At 35.5% G+C, this 17777-nt stretch overlaps 1 protein-coding gene across 2 annotated transcripts in view; it reads left to right on the forward strand.

The window, feature by feature from the left end:
- GNS (glucosamine (N-acetyl)-6-sulfatase) overlaps positions 1-11754 on the forward strand; it is a 31175-nt gene extending 19421 nt beyond the window's left edge. For both annotated transcript variants that reach the window (XM_074269735.1, XM_074269734.1), the window contains exons 11-14: positions 2905-3012; positions 3925-4035; positions 5592-5752; positions 8954-11754. In XM_074269735.1, coding sequence (XP_074125836.1) covers positions 2905-3012; positions 3925-4035; positions 5592-5752; positions 8954-9035 — 462 coding nt within the window. In that variant the 3' untranslated portion in view covers positions 9036-11754. The remainder of the gene's footprint in view (positions 1-2904; positions 3013-3924; positions 4036-5591; positions 5753-8953) is intronic.
- The last annotated feature ends 6023 nt before the right edge of the window (positions 11755-17777 follow it).

Here is a 17777-nt window from a genome sequence, read left to right on the forward strand (position 1 = left end):
CTTAGAGCTTTCAGATTCCAAAGAGCTTTGCATTTGTTATCTCAGCCATTAGAAGAGGATTTAAATGGGGAAGGGGCTGGAGCTAATTATAAGAGCTGTCATTTATGTGGTGCTCTAAGGCTTATGGATCATTTACAAATGTTATCTCATTTGATCCTGACAACTGCCTAGTATAAAGGAAGAAACTGAGGCAGACAGAGGTTAGGTAGCTGGTCTAATTAATTCTCCATTGTAGTATTTAGCTAGTTCCATTGTAATTTGTCATTTTGAGTGTCACAATATTATTACCCTTCTTAGAGGGTTTGGAGCACCAGAATATAATAAGTAGACTTCTGGGCTTAGAGACAAGATTTCAAAGCCCACATGACCCTTATTTATCACTTAGTGGAACTGGGGCAAGTCACTTGACCTGTCTTTATGGCTCAGACAATTCTGTAGAAGTTAGCTGTGAAAGGTCATCATTTGCCTTGATTGGAGGCAAGTGTCTGTTCTGTAAATCATAGATCCTTTTGTATTTGTAAAAGTAAGGTACCCCCTAAGATAGGGGGCATTTTTTTTTTTAATGAGATCTGGAAAAGGAACCAGGCTTCAGTGCCTAAAGGGGTCAGAGCTATCAATTCCTACCTTGTATTCATTCTTCTGGAGGTAAAGCCAGATTGATTTGGAAGGTATCTCAGAGTCTGGACCAAAGGAGATAATAATTGTAAAGCACTTAGCATGATAAACGTTATATAAATGTTAATTATTATCATTATTGTTATTATTATTCCTGTATGTAGATGAACAGTATTATAACTTTAGGTGTAAGAGGGACCTATGATTCCCAATCATCCATTCTACTTTTGAGCAGCCCTAATTATTAGGAAAGCTTCTCCCCAACACCCTATCAGTCCAGAGTCTGCTTCATTGTGCCTTCCACTTTTAGTTCCTATTTCTTCCCTTAGGGTCCAAAAGAACAGCCTCTGACCAAGAGATTTGATTTAAATTATGCCCTAGAGTTCTAGTATTGTCTCTAGAGCAATTGTCAGCCAAAGACCTTTCCCAACCACCCCAGCTGCAAAGTAACAGTCCTATTTCCTTGTGTTAATTCCCCAGAACTTTTAGGATTTTTGCAAAGCTTTCTTCCTAGCAGCTAGACAAGGTAAGTAGTTCAGTGAGCTAATGAGACTTGTTTCAATGCTGCAGCAGTAGATCAATATCATCTCCAAGTGAACAAGGAAAAGGGCACAGCAAAAATACCCTTTGTTTAATTCATTTGGCTGTTCTTTGTTAAATGTGAAGACACTTATATACTTTTTCTTCTTGTTTTATGAGCTCCTTTTTTTCATTAACTTTGAAAAATGTTATTAGTACTTTTTCCTTTAAAATGCCTTTAAATGCTTTTTATTTAATGTAGTGTTCTGATTTTTCTTCATTTGTTCCCTCTCTTCCAAACATATGGTAAGTCCCTTGAGGGCAGATACCCCATACTGTGGTTGAGGCATGTCCCAAATTATTTGTAATAGCCATTCAGCAAATGTTTCGATAAATTCTAGTGTAGCCTTTGCCTCTGTAACCTTGTTCTGTAGCCTTAAGGAAGTCCCTCAAACTCTGTGCTGCTTTGCTTATTTTTATGACAGAAAAGATATAGTTTCTGATATCCTGGGGAGCCACCATTAAATGTTCAAGTTTTAATATATAATATGAATGCTAGGACTGCTCAATCATCCTTACTTATGCTGCTCTACTGAGCTCTCAATCTGCATTACTAATTGTCTGTCAAACATTTCATGCTGGAAATCCTATAGGTTTCCCAAGCTCAGCATGACAAAAACTACAATTAATGTGTTGTTCTAAACCTTCTCCTTTTCCTAATTTATTTTCTGCCTTTTGTTTGACTTATCCACATTTTAAATTTACTATCACTCTTACTCAGCTCACATCTCCAGTTAGTTGCCAGATCTTGTCAGTTGCATCTCACAGGATCTAATGTCTATCTGTCTACTCCCCAAAACTGTTGTCACATCCTCATTGGTCTCCCTGCTTCTTTCTTTGGAGTCTTTCAACTCTAAACTATTCTCTATGTTCAGCTATTGGCGTTTTGGCAACAATTCAGATGTGACTGTCACCTACTGCCTCCACTTCTCAAAAAGCCAGAGATTCCCTGTTATCTCTAGTCAAATATAAAGCTTCTCTGGTTTTAAAGACATCCCTTGAGGTAGCTAGGTGGTGCAGGGGGTAGAGCACAAGGACCTGAGTTCAAATCTAATCTCAGACACTTAACATTTCCTAGCTGTGTGATCCTGGGCAAGTCACTTAACCCCAATTGCCTCAGGAAAAAAAAAAAAAAAAAAGAAGAGAGCTCTTCATAATCCCTACAAACCATCTTTCCAGTCTTGCCCTCCTTCACATCCTCATGGTTTAGCAAAATTGGGCTTCTTGGTCCTTGGTATACTCCATTTCATCTCTTCCTTTGCAGTGCTTTCTCTCCTGCCTGGAATGTCCCTCATCTTTACTATTTAGAAATCCTAGTTTACTTCAAAGGTCAACTCAGAACCTACTGGAGGCTTTTCCTAATTTCTTTTTCCAACTTTTTTTTTTTTTTTTTTTGTATTTTGCATGCACTTTTATTTACTTATTTCCTGTGGTAGAATGTAAACTCCTTGAGGGCAGGGACTATTTCATTTTTATTTTTGTTTCTCTATTGCAGAGCCCTGTGTCTAGCAAATAGTGGGCACTTGAATGCTTGTGTTACCGATTTTGTTTTGTGGTTTGTTTTGTTTTTTCCTAATGTGACTTTATTTAGTAACTAGAAATTGAAACCTCTCTGAGATGTAAAAATAATTTTCTGTAATTGGTAATAAATCTTTGTCTCTTTTCTATTATGGACATTGATTGCTTAACAAAAAACTGTTTCCTTTTTAGAAAGGGACCAGTAATGTAACTTGGAGATCAGATGTCCTAGTGGAATATCAAGGAGAAGGATATAATGGCTCTGACCCAACTTGTCCTGCTATGGGCCCTGGAGTCAGTGTAAGTAAAGTCAGCTTGATTTTTTTTTTTTTTCCCCTCCCTTTTACATAATTTGAATTTTGTTACAAGTTATTACTGATCTCGAAATGTTCCCTGCTGAAACCTTTGATCATAGAGTCAGTCTCCTATTCTGTGTCACAGGATTTTTGGAGAATGTAGAAATATGATTTTTTCTAGTCTTTTGCCCACATCAGTGAAGTATTTTGTGCCTGTACTGCCCCTGTACTAGTGAAGTGTTGACCCATTCACAATTTAAAAGTGCCCTTATAACCATTATACAGCAAACCCAAATAGAGCTTAAACTTGTAATCTTGCTTTAGTAATAGGCCCTCATCAGTCAGGCCCTTTTAGCCATCCCTTACAAGAGATTGGTGATGGCAACCAGCCATCTAAAAAAGAAATGTATATGGAGAATAAAACATTTTCTGCCTTAGACTATGATGTTGTTTGTTGACTCTGAAAAGTTTTTTTTTAAGAATTCAGTTCCTTCCCATTTTTTATAAAACCCTTTATTTAAGTTACAAATAACTTAAAATAACTGAGACTCCTATCTTCCAACGAAGGTGAAAGAATATTCATAGTGAAAATTTAGGTTATGTCTGTTAGGGCATCCAACAATATCAACTTCCTCCCACTCCAAACTTTTTTTGAGATTTGCTGCTATTGTGCCTTGCATCCAATATGCTCATTAGATATAGGCCTTCTGCCTGAAAATGGAAATTTGGGAAGCCCCAAATAATTGAGACTTGGCTTGATTATTGCACAAAACATAAACTATCTATCCCAATGGAGAATTCTAATAACCTACATTTGTCACTTGACCAATAGCCTTAGAAGTGATATGTAGACTGCTAGATAACTGTCACTACGAGTGAATGGTGTTCATTATTTTCATTTTTAATCTTCTCACAGCAATGTTTTCCAGACTGTGTGTGTGAAGATGCTTATAATAACACATATGCTTGTGTGAGGACAATGTCAAAGTCATGGAATTTGCAGTATTGTGAATTTGATGATCAAGAGGTGAGACGGATTGCTTTCCACCCCTAGTTTGTCTTTTGTCAGTGCATGTTTCTTGAGACTCAGCCCTGCATCTATTATAGAATAATTCCATGGAGACTTGGAATAAGTCAGCATAAGTCAGTATACCTAGGAAAATCAAGTATGTTAATTTTTTTTATAAATTCAGTCCTTCAGTTATGTTTTCCATAATAAGGTCTTCTGTCCCCAATGTAAATGAGAGGAGATCCCATTCTAGTTGATTGAAACTATCCCCAAAGTGGTGACATAACATAATGAAGAGAGTGTCTTCCTCAAAGTCAGAAAGACTTGGGTTCAGAGCTCACTTCTGACACAGATTGGCTGTGTGACCAAACTACTTGGCACCCCAGACAGATCCCAGACTGAGATGAAGAATTAATGCATTAAATGCATTATTATATTAAAAGCATAAAAATGCATTAATAGAAGGAGTTTACTCCTCAGGGAATTCTGGTTAACCAGCAAAGTAAACCGGTCCCATTCCTTCCTGTCCCTTAGTCTCCTGAATAGGAGAATAGCTGAAATTATCAATGTTTACTTTAGAGCAATTCATCTTGTGTTAGTTCTATGGTATATTATCATTAGGGTACATTCAACTCCATTCTTTGAAATGAAGGGATATTTTTAGCAGATAGTAATTGGCACAAATTCTTTAAAAAATTTTTTCCCTAAGTAATTGATAGTGTTGTGATATCCTCCAAAAGTCAGGATAAGAATTTGTTCTAGGACTTATCCTGGTTTTATCATGACATATGTTAATAATCAGATTTTGGTCAGTATTCATTACATACCTTTAACAGTAATTCCATCTACAAAACTGTTAAGGATTATATTTTCCAGATAAAGACTGTATACCTAAAATATATGGAAGGAAATTATAAAAAAATTGCTGTTCAAAATATTATTGTGGAAGTCAGATAGCTGTATGATATATGTAATACAGATCAAATAATTTCCACTGATGAATTCTCAAATCTATATCCCCATAGTAGTAATAGTAGTAGACCAGTACTGGATCAACAACACTTTATATAAAGAAGTATAGAGGTGGGATGAACCAAATCCAATCTAAGCATGATAAACCATATAGGTAGCTTAGTAGTTAAGCAAAGACAAGCCCCAGTTGAGGTTATTGCTTTGGTCTAGTAGTAACTGCACAAAAAAAAAAACAAAAAAAACAAAACAAAACATTATAGAGGAAGGAGTCAGCTGCCACAACATCAAATATAAGTCAATCTAAGGAAGTCAGATTGTTGGTTTTTTGTTTCTTTTCTTTACTCCTTATCTTAAATATATGCACTGGAATGAATAATTTTAAAGATGAACAGCTTGAATATGTGGATAATCATAATTCACATAAGAAACACCTTACTCAAATTGACTGATGTAAGTCATTATATATGAACAATTCTGGTAATTTTCTAGTTATGTTACTTGAGAATAAGACATCCATTTTTAAATATTAGTATTTAGTGGGTTGGTTTATTTGTTTTAGAGTTTAGTACTTTTTCCCAACTCTTTCTTCCCTAATCTCATAGGTGTTTGTGGAAGTTTATAATCTGACTGCTGATCCACATCAAATTGACAACATTGCTAAAACTATAGATCCAGAGCTGTTAGGGAAGATGAATTATCGGCTAATGATGTTGCAATCTTGTTCTGGACCAACATGCCGTACTCCAGGGGTTTTTGATCCAGGGTAAGTTTTTCTTCCTCTTGGAATTGATTGTAAAATAAATCCTTGGTAAACATGGTGGCCTTACAGGGAAACCTGATTATTCACCATTTTTGCCACAAATGTAACTATATAAAGCTGCTTAAAGTTGTAGAACTCTGAGCAAGGAATAAATCCTGGAGTCAAGACCTAGCATTCTCAGTTCCTTTTCAACAAATCAGGGATATCATCTCTGCTACTTATTTTTTTTACATTTATTTATTATTCTTCTGAGGCTGGGGTTAAGTAACTTGCCCAGGGTCACACAGCTAGGAAGTGTTAAGTGTCTGAGACCAGATTTGAACTCGGGTCCTCCTGAATTCCAGGCTGGTGCTCTATCCACTGTACCACCTAGCTGCCCTAATCTCTGCTACTTATTTACCAGGATTGCTTGAGAAAAAAATATCTAGGAAGCTTTCATAAACTATAAAACATTACATATTAGATTACAATATCATTACTAACAGTAATTCTTCTGACAGTTAGCAAAATAAGTCTTTTTATCATTTTTTTCCTTCAATTGCCAGACTTTATATAGTTTTCTTATCATAGCAAGAACTCAGAGATCTTTCTTGAGCATTGTGAGGAGCCTCGATATTAACTAACTCATGAATCATTGGATTAATCAGTAGGCAGATGGTACAGAAAAATAATGGTAAGGATCTAGATAAAGAGAGCAGCAGGCTATATTACATTTATGTAATTGCTTGGTGATTAAAAGGATTCTATCTGCCACTATATCCAGCCTTCTTTTTACCACGATTATTCTTCTAGTGATGTGATTTGATTGCAGGTCATAATGTCACACTTTCCAAAGAATAATTGGAGATTTGTGGTGGACACATGTAGACTGAATCATTTACCTACTGACTTGCAAACAGTAATTAGAAGCATTAGAAAAATAGGAAAATCTGTGATTGGGCTGGTCATATAGTTAAAAGTGAAAGTTACTAGATGGATGGACCTGTGCTAGAGATGTCCTTTATTGATAAAGAACTTAGATGAAGATATTGAGATGGCACACTGGCTCAAGCCTTGGATAGGAGTCAGAAAGACCCAACTCCAAATCATCCTTTAGACATTTCCTAGCTATGAGGCCCTGAACAAGACAGTTCACCCTGGCTTTCCTTCATTTGTACTTCTCAAATAGTACATACACCTCTTAGACTAAGACTGAGAGGTCAAGAAAAAGATGAAAACTAAAATTTTCTAATCCATTGGAGATGCTACTGCTCACCAACTAAATTTATATTTCAGCAACAGGACTAGAATCTAGATTAGGGTGGGAAGGGTGATATTACAAAATATTAAAGGAGGAATCATATCTGAAGCCAGACTTCTTATTACATTAAATGGCCACTTAAAATTTCTGAATAACTCATTTATATAGTGCTTTATAAGGTTTGTAGGTTAAGTCTTGTTCCACTTAATGACTGTGAAGTTAATGCCATCTTGATGCTTTAAAAAAAAATTAAGTATGAAGGATAAAGTTGCCTGAGTTATACACTAATATTCCTGAAATAATGAGAGAACCAGAGAGTGAAAAGATCCCAGAGGCTATGGATAGGTCCTCCATGAAGGATGTTCAGAAATACATGATTAAGAATGTAATAGAATGAAAAATCATGGATGGGCTATGACTTGCACTCAGATCCATTTTTTATTGCATAAGAGATTCTGAGTTTAAATTGTCTTATTTTATTACATGATACTTCTATAGTAGATTCATATTTTATTTCAAAGTTTTATGAACAGTTGTGGCAGTTTAGATACTAATATGTCCAGTCATTAGGGACTGAATTAAAACTTTACTCCCTGGTTTTCTGCTCTTGTGCATAAACCAGTAAAGTGGGAATCCAGCTTTGGAAACTGTTTCCTTTCATTAGGAAGCTCAAACTAAGCTCTGCAGAATAAGCATAATTTTCATTCTGAGCATAGCAGCCATTTATCAAGCCAAATAAACAGCTGCGTGTCTACAGCAATGAATGCTTTGGAAACAAATAATTTTTTCCTGGACACTTGCCTCTTTAAGCATTTCAGCAGCTGCTGCGGTACAGAATCCTACATAGAGAACTATAGAAATCTGATTCTTTACAAAATAGCCACCAAACGTCCAATCATTTCATTGCTGGATCTTAAGACTGTTCTCACACACACTTGCTTACCTGATTCTTTGTTAATGTAGGAGCATCATTTAACCTTGGAGTGGTGATTGAGGTGATGTCTGGTCTTAATTTTCTTATGGCCCAAATAGTATCAGATAACTGATACATCCACTTAGAACATTATCCCTCATTTCAGGTCCCTAGCACTGTAATTTTTAAATCTTTATTTTTATATCTCAGAAATCATTGAAGAAAACAGGCATGTAGCTTGAAAGCATAGAATCCAGTAAGAGGAAGAGGGTCACAATCTAGTCTGACTCCTTTTTGATAGGTAAAGAAAACACAAAAATTAAAATGAATGATTTTTCCTAAGGGTGCAATCATCCGTTGATTTGTAGGCCTTTTGACTCCAAAATGTGTTCTTTCCACTATATTATATTGGCAATATTTTAAGAAGGCACTATAAGAATCTCATAACTCGTTCAAATGTCTGACTTTATGGTGTTATTAGTGTGAAACCATTAGGCTGTGCCTGACATTTTTCCAAGGATCTGATTTTTTCATTTCACAGAATGAACTTAACAGGATTTTCTGAAATAAGATTGAAAAGTAATGTTCTCACACAATTGATTTGAGATATATATATATATATATATATATATATATATATATATATATATATATATATATATATATATCTTAAATTTTATATGTCTTCTCATCCCACTTATTTTTAAAATGCTCTCCCTTCACAGTTCTTCACCTTCTAAAAAAGCTATCCTAAGGCTTAACTACCATTCCTGATTTGTTTCTTTTATGTGCATGCTGTCAGCATATCATATCCAATTCAAAGTTTTTTTTGATATTTGTTGCCTCGCATGTTTTATTAGATCTTCCTGTGTGCCTAGAAAAGTTGGTCCTCATAGAATAGTTACCCACCCAAATCAAGGATTGTTTTTCTCCTGCCTTCTTCCAGGGCCACCTATAATTGTCTTCTCAGAGTAAAAAAGAAATTCTAAATGGTAACTAACTAGAGTTGATAAAACTTTTTTTTCCCCCCCTTTCCTCTATCTTCATTCAGGTATAGGTTTGACACACGTCTCATGTTCAGCAGTCAAGTTGGCAGTATCAGGACTCGAAGGTTTTTAAAACCATCTTTGTAGTAACTTTTCCTAACCTATGCAGTTGGATTTCTGCATTTTCCTCTGGAGTGACTATAGTAGGTATCTCTCCAAATCGTCGAGACCATGCCTGGAAGAGTTTCGGGACTGACTTCTCATTTTAAATCCTATTTGGATAAAAACCTAATCAGCTGACTTCCTTGTGCAATATGTTTTAAAAACTGTGAACTTCCACCACAGTCAGAGGTGGCCAATCTGTGATTCATTTACTCAGCATATTGAGGTTTTTTTGTATACCTTTATGAACCCAGAGTTCCTGGTGGTGACCTGTGGTTCTATATCTGAATAACAACTGAAGAATGAGTTTACAAATGAATTTAGATAAATATTTCAATTTTTTTTTTGCCCTTGATGGTACAAGAGTTAACCTGCACATCCCTCTTGCAGTATTTCACATTTTTAGCATTTTCATGTCAAAAATGCCAACATAGAATTCTAATCACCATACTATGTCTCATGATCTGAACTGAACAAGTGCCATAGTCTTTTGACTAAGCAATATCACTAACTCGTGTCACGAGTGTGGCAGCGTCCTAGACTTCATAGACTAATCCTTTCTTGTCTTTTTTGGGGAGGAGGTTGTTGTTTTTAATACAGGACTAATACTTTAGACATCCTCCCTGAAAAAAGCAGATTATTTTAATTCAGCAGCAAACTTTCATACAAAAAATAATAATAATAATAATAATTCCACATAGCTGGTATTTTAAAGGTGACCTCTCAAGCTGCTGGTAAGTAAAACAATTGCTGCTATGTAGTTAGGACTAACAGTTCCTGTTGATGCCCAGAAACACATATTTCCCTGTGATATTGAAAATTGACTCATGGCAGGGCATTGATGAGAGCTCTATTTGCACCTGCTATGGAAAGCTTAGTCTTAGGCCAACAGATTGAGTACTATCATCCTATTAAATACCTGTCAAATAGTTTGGTTTCTAAGCCAGTCTTGATTTTTTGACTCCTCTACACCAATTTGCAGGCAAAATTGTTTTTCACATCTATCAAGAAACCAAATGTGTTCTCATTACCCACCTTTCCTCTTCCTTATAAACAATTCTGCCTCTTTCTTCTGTAAAATCATTAAATACTTTAGAATTATCAGGTTTTCAGTGGTTTAATCTTGCTCTCTATGTTGGAGAAAGACTATTGTTTTAGCCTGTCTCACCAATGAGAAAAACCCACCTTGCAGAATCTTAAAACTATGCAGTATTGATATCCAACTTACTTCTTGAAATATAAAACCACTTTATAGGAGGGGCAGACAGAGAAAAATATGTGGTTTGTAATGAATTGACTTCTTAAACAAAAAAAAATTGATTTTTAACTTTAGGGTTTTACATGACATTTTAAGTGTCTTTTCATCATTAGTGAGGAAACAATTCTGAGTTAATAGTCATAATATTTATCCTTTTACATGATTCCTGTTTCAGGTAGTATTCTTGATTTAGATATGTAATTCAATCAACCTCTACATATTATATCATAGTGACAGGAGGAGAGGTATAGTTAGTGTTGAGGAGTCATTCTTAAAATTGAAATGGCATAAGACAAACCAGAATGTCTAGTTTATAAGGGTTGACTTTTTTGTTCTTTTCCTTGTTTCTTTGCAAGGGCAAACTAACATGTAAGCAAATCGATTCTCATCTAACAGTATATTTACTAATAAAAGTAAATTCTAAAATTTTTCCTGAGTAAAAAGAAATGTATTTTCCCATTTAGTCATTGACAAAATCTTACTCAAGTTTCCAAGTATAGGTACTTATCACACAAAATATTAAAAACCAAATAAAGCCAATTGCCGAGGGTGTTACTACCCCATTCCTTCAAAACATTCAGGTGATGGTTGGAGGAAGTTCAGTGGATTCTTTGCCTTTCTTTTCCATCTCCCATGTCTTAATTGGTTTTCCATTCTTTGTAAAAATTGTGCAAAGGAATTTTTGTTTGGGGAGGGTTGTTTTAATTTTTTTTTTTTTTGTTTGTTTTTTTTTTTGTTTTTTTGTAGAATTGACAGTTCTAAAACCTGGTCCCATCTCCAGGTAAAACATAGACTTGATCTCCCACAGGTAGTTTATTCTCCACTACTTGTTGACCCTCCACGTTGTGGCTGGAGTATTTGTGCTACTTTTTCTTAAGATGATTGTCCTTTCTATGTACCTTTTATTACTCAAGAGCCATGTTACTGTTAAGATAGATAGAGGCCTTCCTTATGAACCTTCCTTTACGAAGCTTTCTCTCACCTTCAAGTCATCTGTCAGATTAAAACATTTTACAAGTTTGCTTAGGACTGCAAAACAGCAGATTTTGGAAATAGCAAGAGAATCTTGGCATCATGTGTTACCTGGCATGTAAAGGAAGAAAACTTCATTTGGTGGTATGTTATAACTTGTCATATTTTAGAGTTGGGACCTTTAAGGGGGGGAAGGGCATCCCAAATGTATATGGAGGAGAAAACTAAGGCTTTAACACCACTTTACTAGAATTTACACTGGAAGGCTATCTCAACCATACAACCAAAGCAGATGCTCATTTTTTTGTACTTTGGTTATAAAGCAACTGAGTTCCTGCCATATTGTTTGAACTTCTGTCTTGTTAACCATACCCCTGCTTTGTTGTATCCTTTCATATGATTTAGAAAGTGCCCTTCCAAGGACCCTGTTCACTGCTGCACTTTTCAATGAATTAAACTGTCTAATGGAAAATATAACCTTGTTTTTTGTGTTTTTATTCTATATACACTAGTCTGGGTTACAAAATGATGAATGCTAAAATCTGTTCTGGTTTAGAAGATCGATATTCTTATATAAAGTGTTTTAAATGGAGAACTCCCCTTCATATCTGAGACTTACTAGAAAATCTTGTCAAAAGGCAACACTCATTTTGCCTTGAATTGACTGACTTTTCCTGTAATTTTGTTTCTATGAGACTTTCCACTTCAATTGTCATCAGTAACTGACCTAGCTAAGGAATGATGCCAATAAGACAAGTCTATGTTCTAACCATATTTTAATACTATATAGTTGATAAGAAAAGATGGTCCACTTTGCATCATATACACAGAGGGTTGCAATTTACCAAGAGCCAATTGTAGCATCTGCACAAAATCAAAAAGTAAAGTGGACTTCTCAAAATGAATTCTCTTCCTTGTTTTGGTCTCATTAGTGTTACAGTAATCATAATAGCATTTCGTGCTAATGTGAGGTGTTGGCTGTTATCTCCCATTTTGCCAATGGGAAAACTGAGGCTGAGGCTGTGATATGGCCAGAGTCTTATCGAGTATCTCGGATAGGAGTTGAGCCCTAGCTTTCCTCTTCTAGTCCAGCAATCATCCACTGTGCTCCCTAATTGCCTACATAGATAAATATTGTTTACTATTAAAATCCAGAGACTAGTTCACCCACAGGACTGGATTTATTTTAATATCCAGTCCTGATAGTGAACTAGTCTCTGGATTTTAACTAGCTTGGTACCTAACTAGCCAAAAAAGATTAATATCTTGCATGATGTTCCAAGTGGGAAAATAGTAGATGAAGTAACATTTTCTGATTACTTGTAATTTTCACACTCAGAAGTAATGACTGTTAGGAATGATACGATACCTTGGTTCCATTCAAGTCTTCAAAGATTTAATAACCACTACTTCCTAAGCACTGGAAGTACAAAGATGAATAACGAGAATTTAGAACCAAAGGGGCCTTGAGAAAAGTTCAAATGAGTAAATATTTCTGTGTAGTAATGGCAGCCCAATTGAAATTAAGCATAGATTTATAATGAACTTGGTCACTACAAGGAAGATTGAGACTGAATAGAATGGAGAGAAAGATTAGTATAAGTAGGGAACAGTTCACTGTCCCTCAGACTGTTGGAGGGCCGGACTATAGTAAAAACAAAAACTCACACTGTCTCAGCCCATTTGCCATAACCCGGCAGGCCACATAAATGTCCTCAGCGGGCCACAATTTGAGAACGCTTGGACTAGACAGATAAAAGGAAGAAGAAAGTGGGAAACAAATGGTGGTCAGAGACAATAAGTTCAAGGTTTACAATCTTGGATGTGGAACAATTTCAAATAATGGTGAAAGCCAAAAAGTGGTCATCCTGATAAATGACAGCCTGACAATAGGGTGATAGAAAAATGGATAGTGAAGTTTCTGGAGTGTCAGTCTCTAGATAAGAGCAACAAGGAAGATGTAATGTAGGTGCCCAAAAAATGGAAAAGAATAGAGGCAGTGGATGTAGACTACTATTTTGAAGAATTGAGACAGGAAGGAGAATTATATAGGACAATAGCTTAAGGGGATGATATGCTTTCATGAAAGTTTATAGTAATTTTTTTGAAACAAATTTTCATTGATATCTTGATTTTTTTTAACGTCATCATAGTTTTCCCTAATCCTGTTGTCTCTCAGGGAGATATTCCATATAAAGAATACTATTTTTAAGACCAAAAAAAGAAAAAAATTTAAGATAATACATTGAAAAAGCAATATACAACATTTGTGGACTGCCCCATTAAGCAAAGAGTAGAATGTGTCCCTTCATCTCTCTCCTTTCAAGCCATACTAATTCTTTATAATTTTGCAATTTAAATTCATAGTTATTTGGTTCTTTCCATTTATACTATTGTAGTCATTATGTTTTTAAGATGCTCCTCTGTATGTATCATGTAATTTCTTATGTTACTATTCTACCATAATGTTTAATCATTCCCTGATAGGTAGACATCTGCTTTGTTTTCAAGTCTTTACTGTCAAAAAAAAAAAAAAATAGTTGAGGTCTTCAGCTAAGAGTAGGAATATATAGGGTATCACAGTAAGCTTCAAGGAAGAAAAGAAAGCGTGAAACAGTCAGTGGTGAGTGAAAACTTATTAGGGAGAAATAGAAAGATTGTCTTATAAAGATCCAGTTAGTTTAGATAGCATAAATTTGTAGGTAATACAATCAAAATGATCATAAAATTTTTTTTTCATCACTACTTAGGAACAGAGAAGGAACATTTTAACAGGACATGGATTACAGTAGAACAGGGGGAAAGAGATTTTAAAGCAATTAGATAGTATAAAGCCAAACTGTTTATAGAGTCAAGAACAAGAAGGGAGAAAAGTGAAATCAAACAAAGGTAATGGCCTGGAAGACTTAGGGATAGTAGTAACCACAAAAACAGTAGATTTAGGAGTCAGAAACATAAATGAAGGAATGATCAGTTATGGACATTGAGAAGAATTTCAAAATTTTTGATCATGCTAGGGGAACACTTGTGAACAATACAGAAAGATGTGACTGTCCCCAAGTATGGCTCAAGTGGAATGAATTGCATATAGGAGTTGAGCAAACTGACAACTAGTGTTTGAGAACATGCATGATGATGACATGGCATGTTCCAGGTAAATCGAATCTTCCCTATCACCTCAACAACTACTTCTGATGTTGAAAAGCCAAGATCCTGAGTCCTAGTGTCCTGGGAATAGCAGCACCAATCCCATTGTGGCCCTACTTCCAGCCCAGCTCAGGCCCATTCCACTCCCAAGCCATTATCCAGGGGAATGGGTTCTGGTGGTGATGTTACCAAGCAATAGCTTCTGCAGATGATTCGGTGTTCATCTCTGCAACTTCACCCCAGCATCCTAAGGTCCTTGGTACCTTTTGTCTGACTAATAGCTGAAACCCATATGTATGGTCTCCCTTATTAGAACTTGGATCAGGGACTGTCCTGCTTTTCTATTCCCAGTATTTAGCATGGTACTTTTCATATAAGAAGTATTATGAAAGGTGTTTTGTTTCTTTTAACATTCATTTATAAAAATAGGAGTAAGAGTGGAAAAAAAGACTGAGTCAGATACAAAATCCCTTGAAAAAGCAGGGAGGATGATATGGGAACTGCCTTGAGGATCTGGGCTAGGTGATATTTGAAAAGCATGAACCTCAAAAGCAATTGGAGTTGCTAAGTGATGGCAGCAGAGGGAAGGTTTGGAAATAGCAAAGGAGAGTAAGACTCCTTCCTTCTGGACCAACAAATTAAAGAACAGAAGATCCAACCAGTACTGGAGAGAGCAGCAACTTCCAGGAGGAGCCAGTTCTCTGGAAGCACCAGAAGATAAGAGGGAGCAAGAAAGGAAGAAGCCTAGTATAAAGGAAGTTTATTAACAAGAGAACAGAGGATACAAGGTATGGAATGGAATGTATCCTGATTCTCCCAGGATGGAAGGAGAGAGACTGCAACAGCTGCCAGAAGCAAGATATATTTGGAAGACATTTGGAGGACTCATTGCTAAGTAACAAGGATTTCTCTAAAGATGGAAAGATCATTAATAGCAGCTTTTAATAGTAGATTATGTTGTTGAACCACCTAAAGGTGATGTGGGAGGTCAAGTCAAGAATAGTCATTGAAAGCCAACATGAAGTTATTGCTAGGAGTCTAAATCCCAACCATGATACTTTATAAAAGTGTGTGGGAGTGAGGAATGAGAAAAATTGCTTTGCATATTTCAGATGAAGTGTTCATCTAAATAGGTAGAGGGACCACCTTCCCCTATCAAAATATAGATATTAGTAATCCAATCTTTGCAAACTATTTTAAAAGGAGTTTTTCAGAAACAGGTGACCCATTAAATGTAAGACAGAAGACATTTAACAATTTAGCAACATTAAGCACTGGAAAAGCATCATTCAAGATTCTGGGGGTGCAAAGATAAAAATTAAACAGTCCCTACCCTCTTAAGTAGATTTAAAATTCTATAGGAAATGAGAAATTATTAGTGTCATCTGATGACCTCTGTCTGTGTTTGCAAAGAAAAATAACCTTGTATCCCCAAAGAGAAAAAAAGGAGTAGTGGAGAGAAAAGAGAAAGAATTAAGTTTTGGGTAAAGTAGATGGAACACTTTGAATGACAGAATTTGAAGAAAGTCTTGAAAATAATCCTGTTCTCCAGAATTCTAGTGAAGAAAAGGTTATATGCCAGAATTTATAGTTAGCAATTCCCTTATTTCCAAGGTGACTGCTGCCAGGAAGAGGGTCATTCAGGAGAAATACTTAAGAGTGTAAGTATATGGATTCAAAGAATGAAATAGCTGGATGAAGATCATATTTTAACCCACTGTTGGGGAGAAGTTTAAAGTGGACTTTTTACAAAGAGGAAATTAGGGAGAAATAGCAACTCTTCTTTTCCATGAAGGAATAAAAAGCTGAAAAGTCACTTGGTCCCTGTGGTCAGATTATTCTGCTGATAGTAGATAAATAAGAATGACAGAAAAATCTAAGACACCCTCTCCTGTGATCCAAATGAGATTGGGAATCATTTCGGCTCTGAGAGATTGGTTGGGAATAGCTATGAAGAATTTTGAAATTGAAGGGAACCTATCCTTAATCCTGTAAGAGCTGTGGATCCCAAGGCCTGAATAATAAAGACCAGGCAATTCTTGTGATACAAACCTTGTAGTAAGAAATAGAAAAACCTTCCCCACATGTAATGCTTAACTTTTTTAAGCCTTAGTTTCTTCATCTGTTAAATGGAGATAATGGTACCTACCTACATCATAGGGTTGTTATAAGGCTTTAATGAGTAGTAGCCCTTTAAAATATTAAAACTATACATATATGTATGTATGTGATTATTAGTATGAGATTATTAAGCTTGTTTTATTTAGTTTATTTATTTATTTGTTTGTTTGTTTATTTATTTATTTATTTATTAAGCATATTAAGCTTGTTTTATTCCTGTTCTGAGTTGGAGAATTTCTAAAATTTCCCCATTGCATATAACTCTGGATCTAAGATTTGAATAACTATCTTCTAATGCTTCTAAAGCTTTAAGCTTAAAGAAAAACATTCCCTTCCTATACTTTTTTATTGTTTAAAAAAAAGGGTATTGCATTTTTTAAAAAAATTATTCTAATTATATAACAATTTTACTAGGATGATTTACTAGATTGATTTATTGCACTTATGATTAGAATGATTTATTGTGATTTCCCTAATATTGAAATGTTTTATATCTGGAATAAATAACAGAATCATAATAAATAATTATTTTTAAATTTTTAAATAAGCTTTAGCCACCAAAGAACATTGCTAGCCACTTATTTGATCCTATCAGCAAAAAAGGATCTGGTTCTGTGCTGTTCTGCATTGGTTCATTGCATGGAAGCGTGGGAGATAACCCACTGCAAAGGCCCAGAAATGGGAAATGATGGAGTACCATGCAAAGGGCATAACAACAAAGCCAGTGTGATTGGCTCATAGAGTGTGTGTAAGAGAGGAGAGTTAAGAAAATTGGAAAAGTTGAAAGGATGGAGGTCATGAAGGACTTTAAGTCAGAGGATTTTACATTGGATCCTACAGGGAATTGAATATGGAGTAGAAAGTGACATGGTCAGACCTGAAATTTAATGAATCATTTTGGCTGTTGAATGAAGTACAGATTGGAGTGGGAAAAGTTAAGCAAGGGAGACTAATTAGGAAGCCATTGCAATAGTTCAGGTAAAATGGGATGAAGCCCTAAACTAATCTAGCCGATATGAGAAAGGTCTATGCACAAGAGATATGATTATAGAATCAATTATTAGATTTATGAGATATATAACTCAAGGGTGACACTTTAGTTGTGAATGGACATGACCAGAAGAATAATGGTACCCTCAACAATAATGGAGAAATATGGAAAATGGGTGGATTTGAGGGAAAAGATAAGCCCAAAGGGCTATCGTACCCTTGGATCCAGCAGTGTTTCT

The sequence above is a fragment of the Sminthopsis crassicaudata genome, chromosome 5, assembly GCF_048593235.1.
Source record: "Sminthopsis crassicaudata isolate SCR6 chromosome 5, ASM4859323v1, whole genome shotgun sequence".
Taxonomy (NCBI): domain Eukaryota; kingdom Metazoa; phylum Chordata; class Mammalia; order Dasyuromorphia; family Dasyuridae; genus Sminthopsis; species Sminthopsis crassicaudata.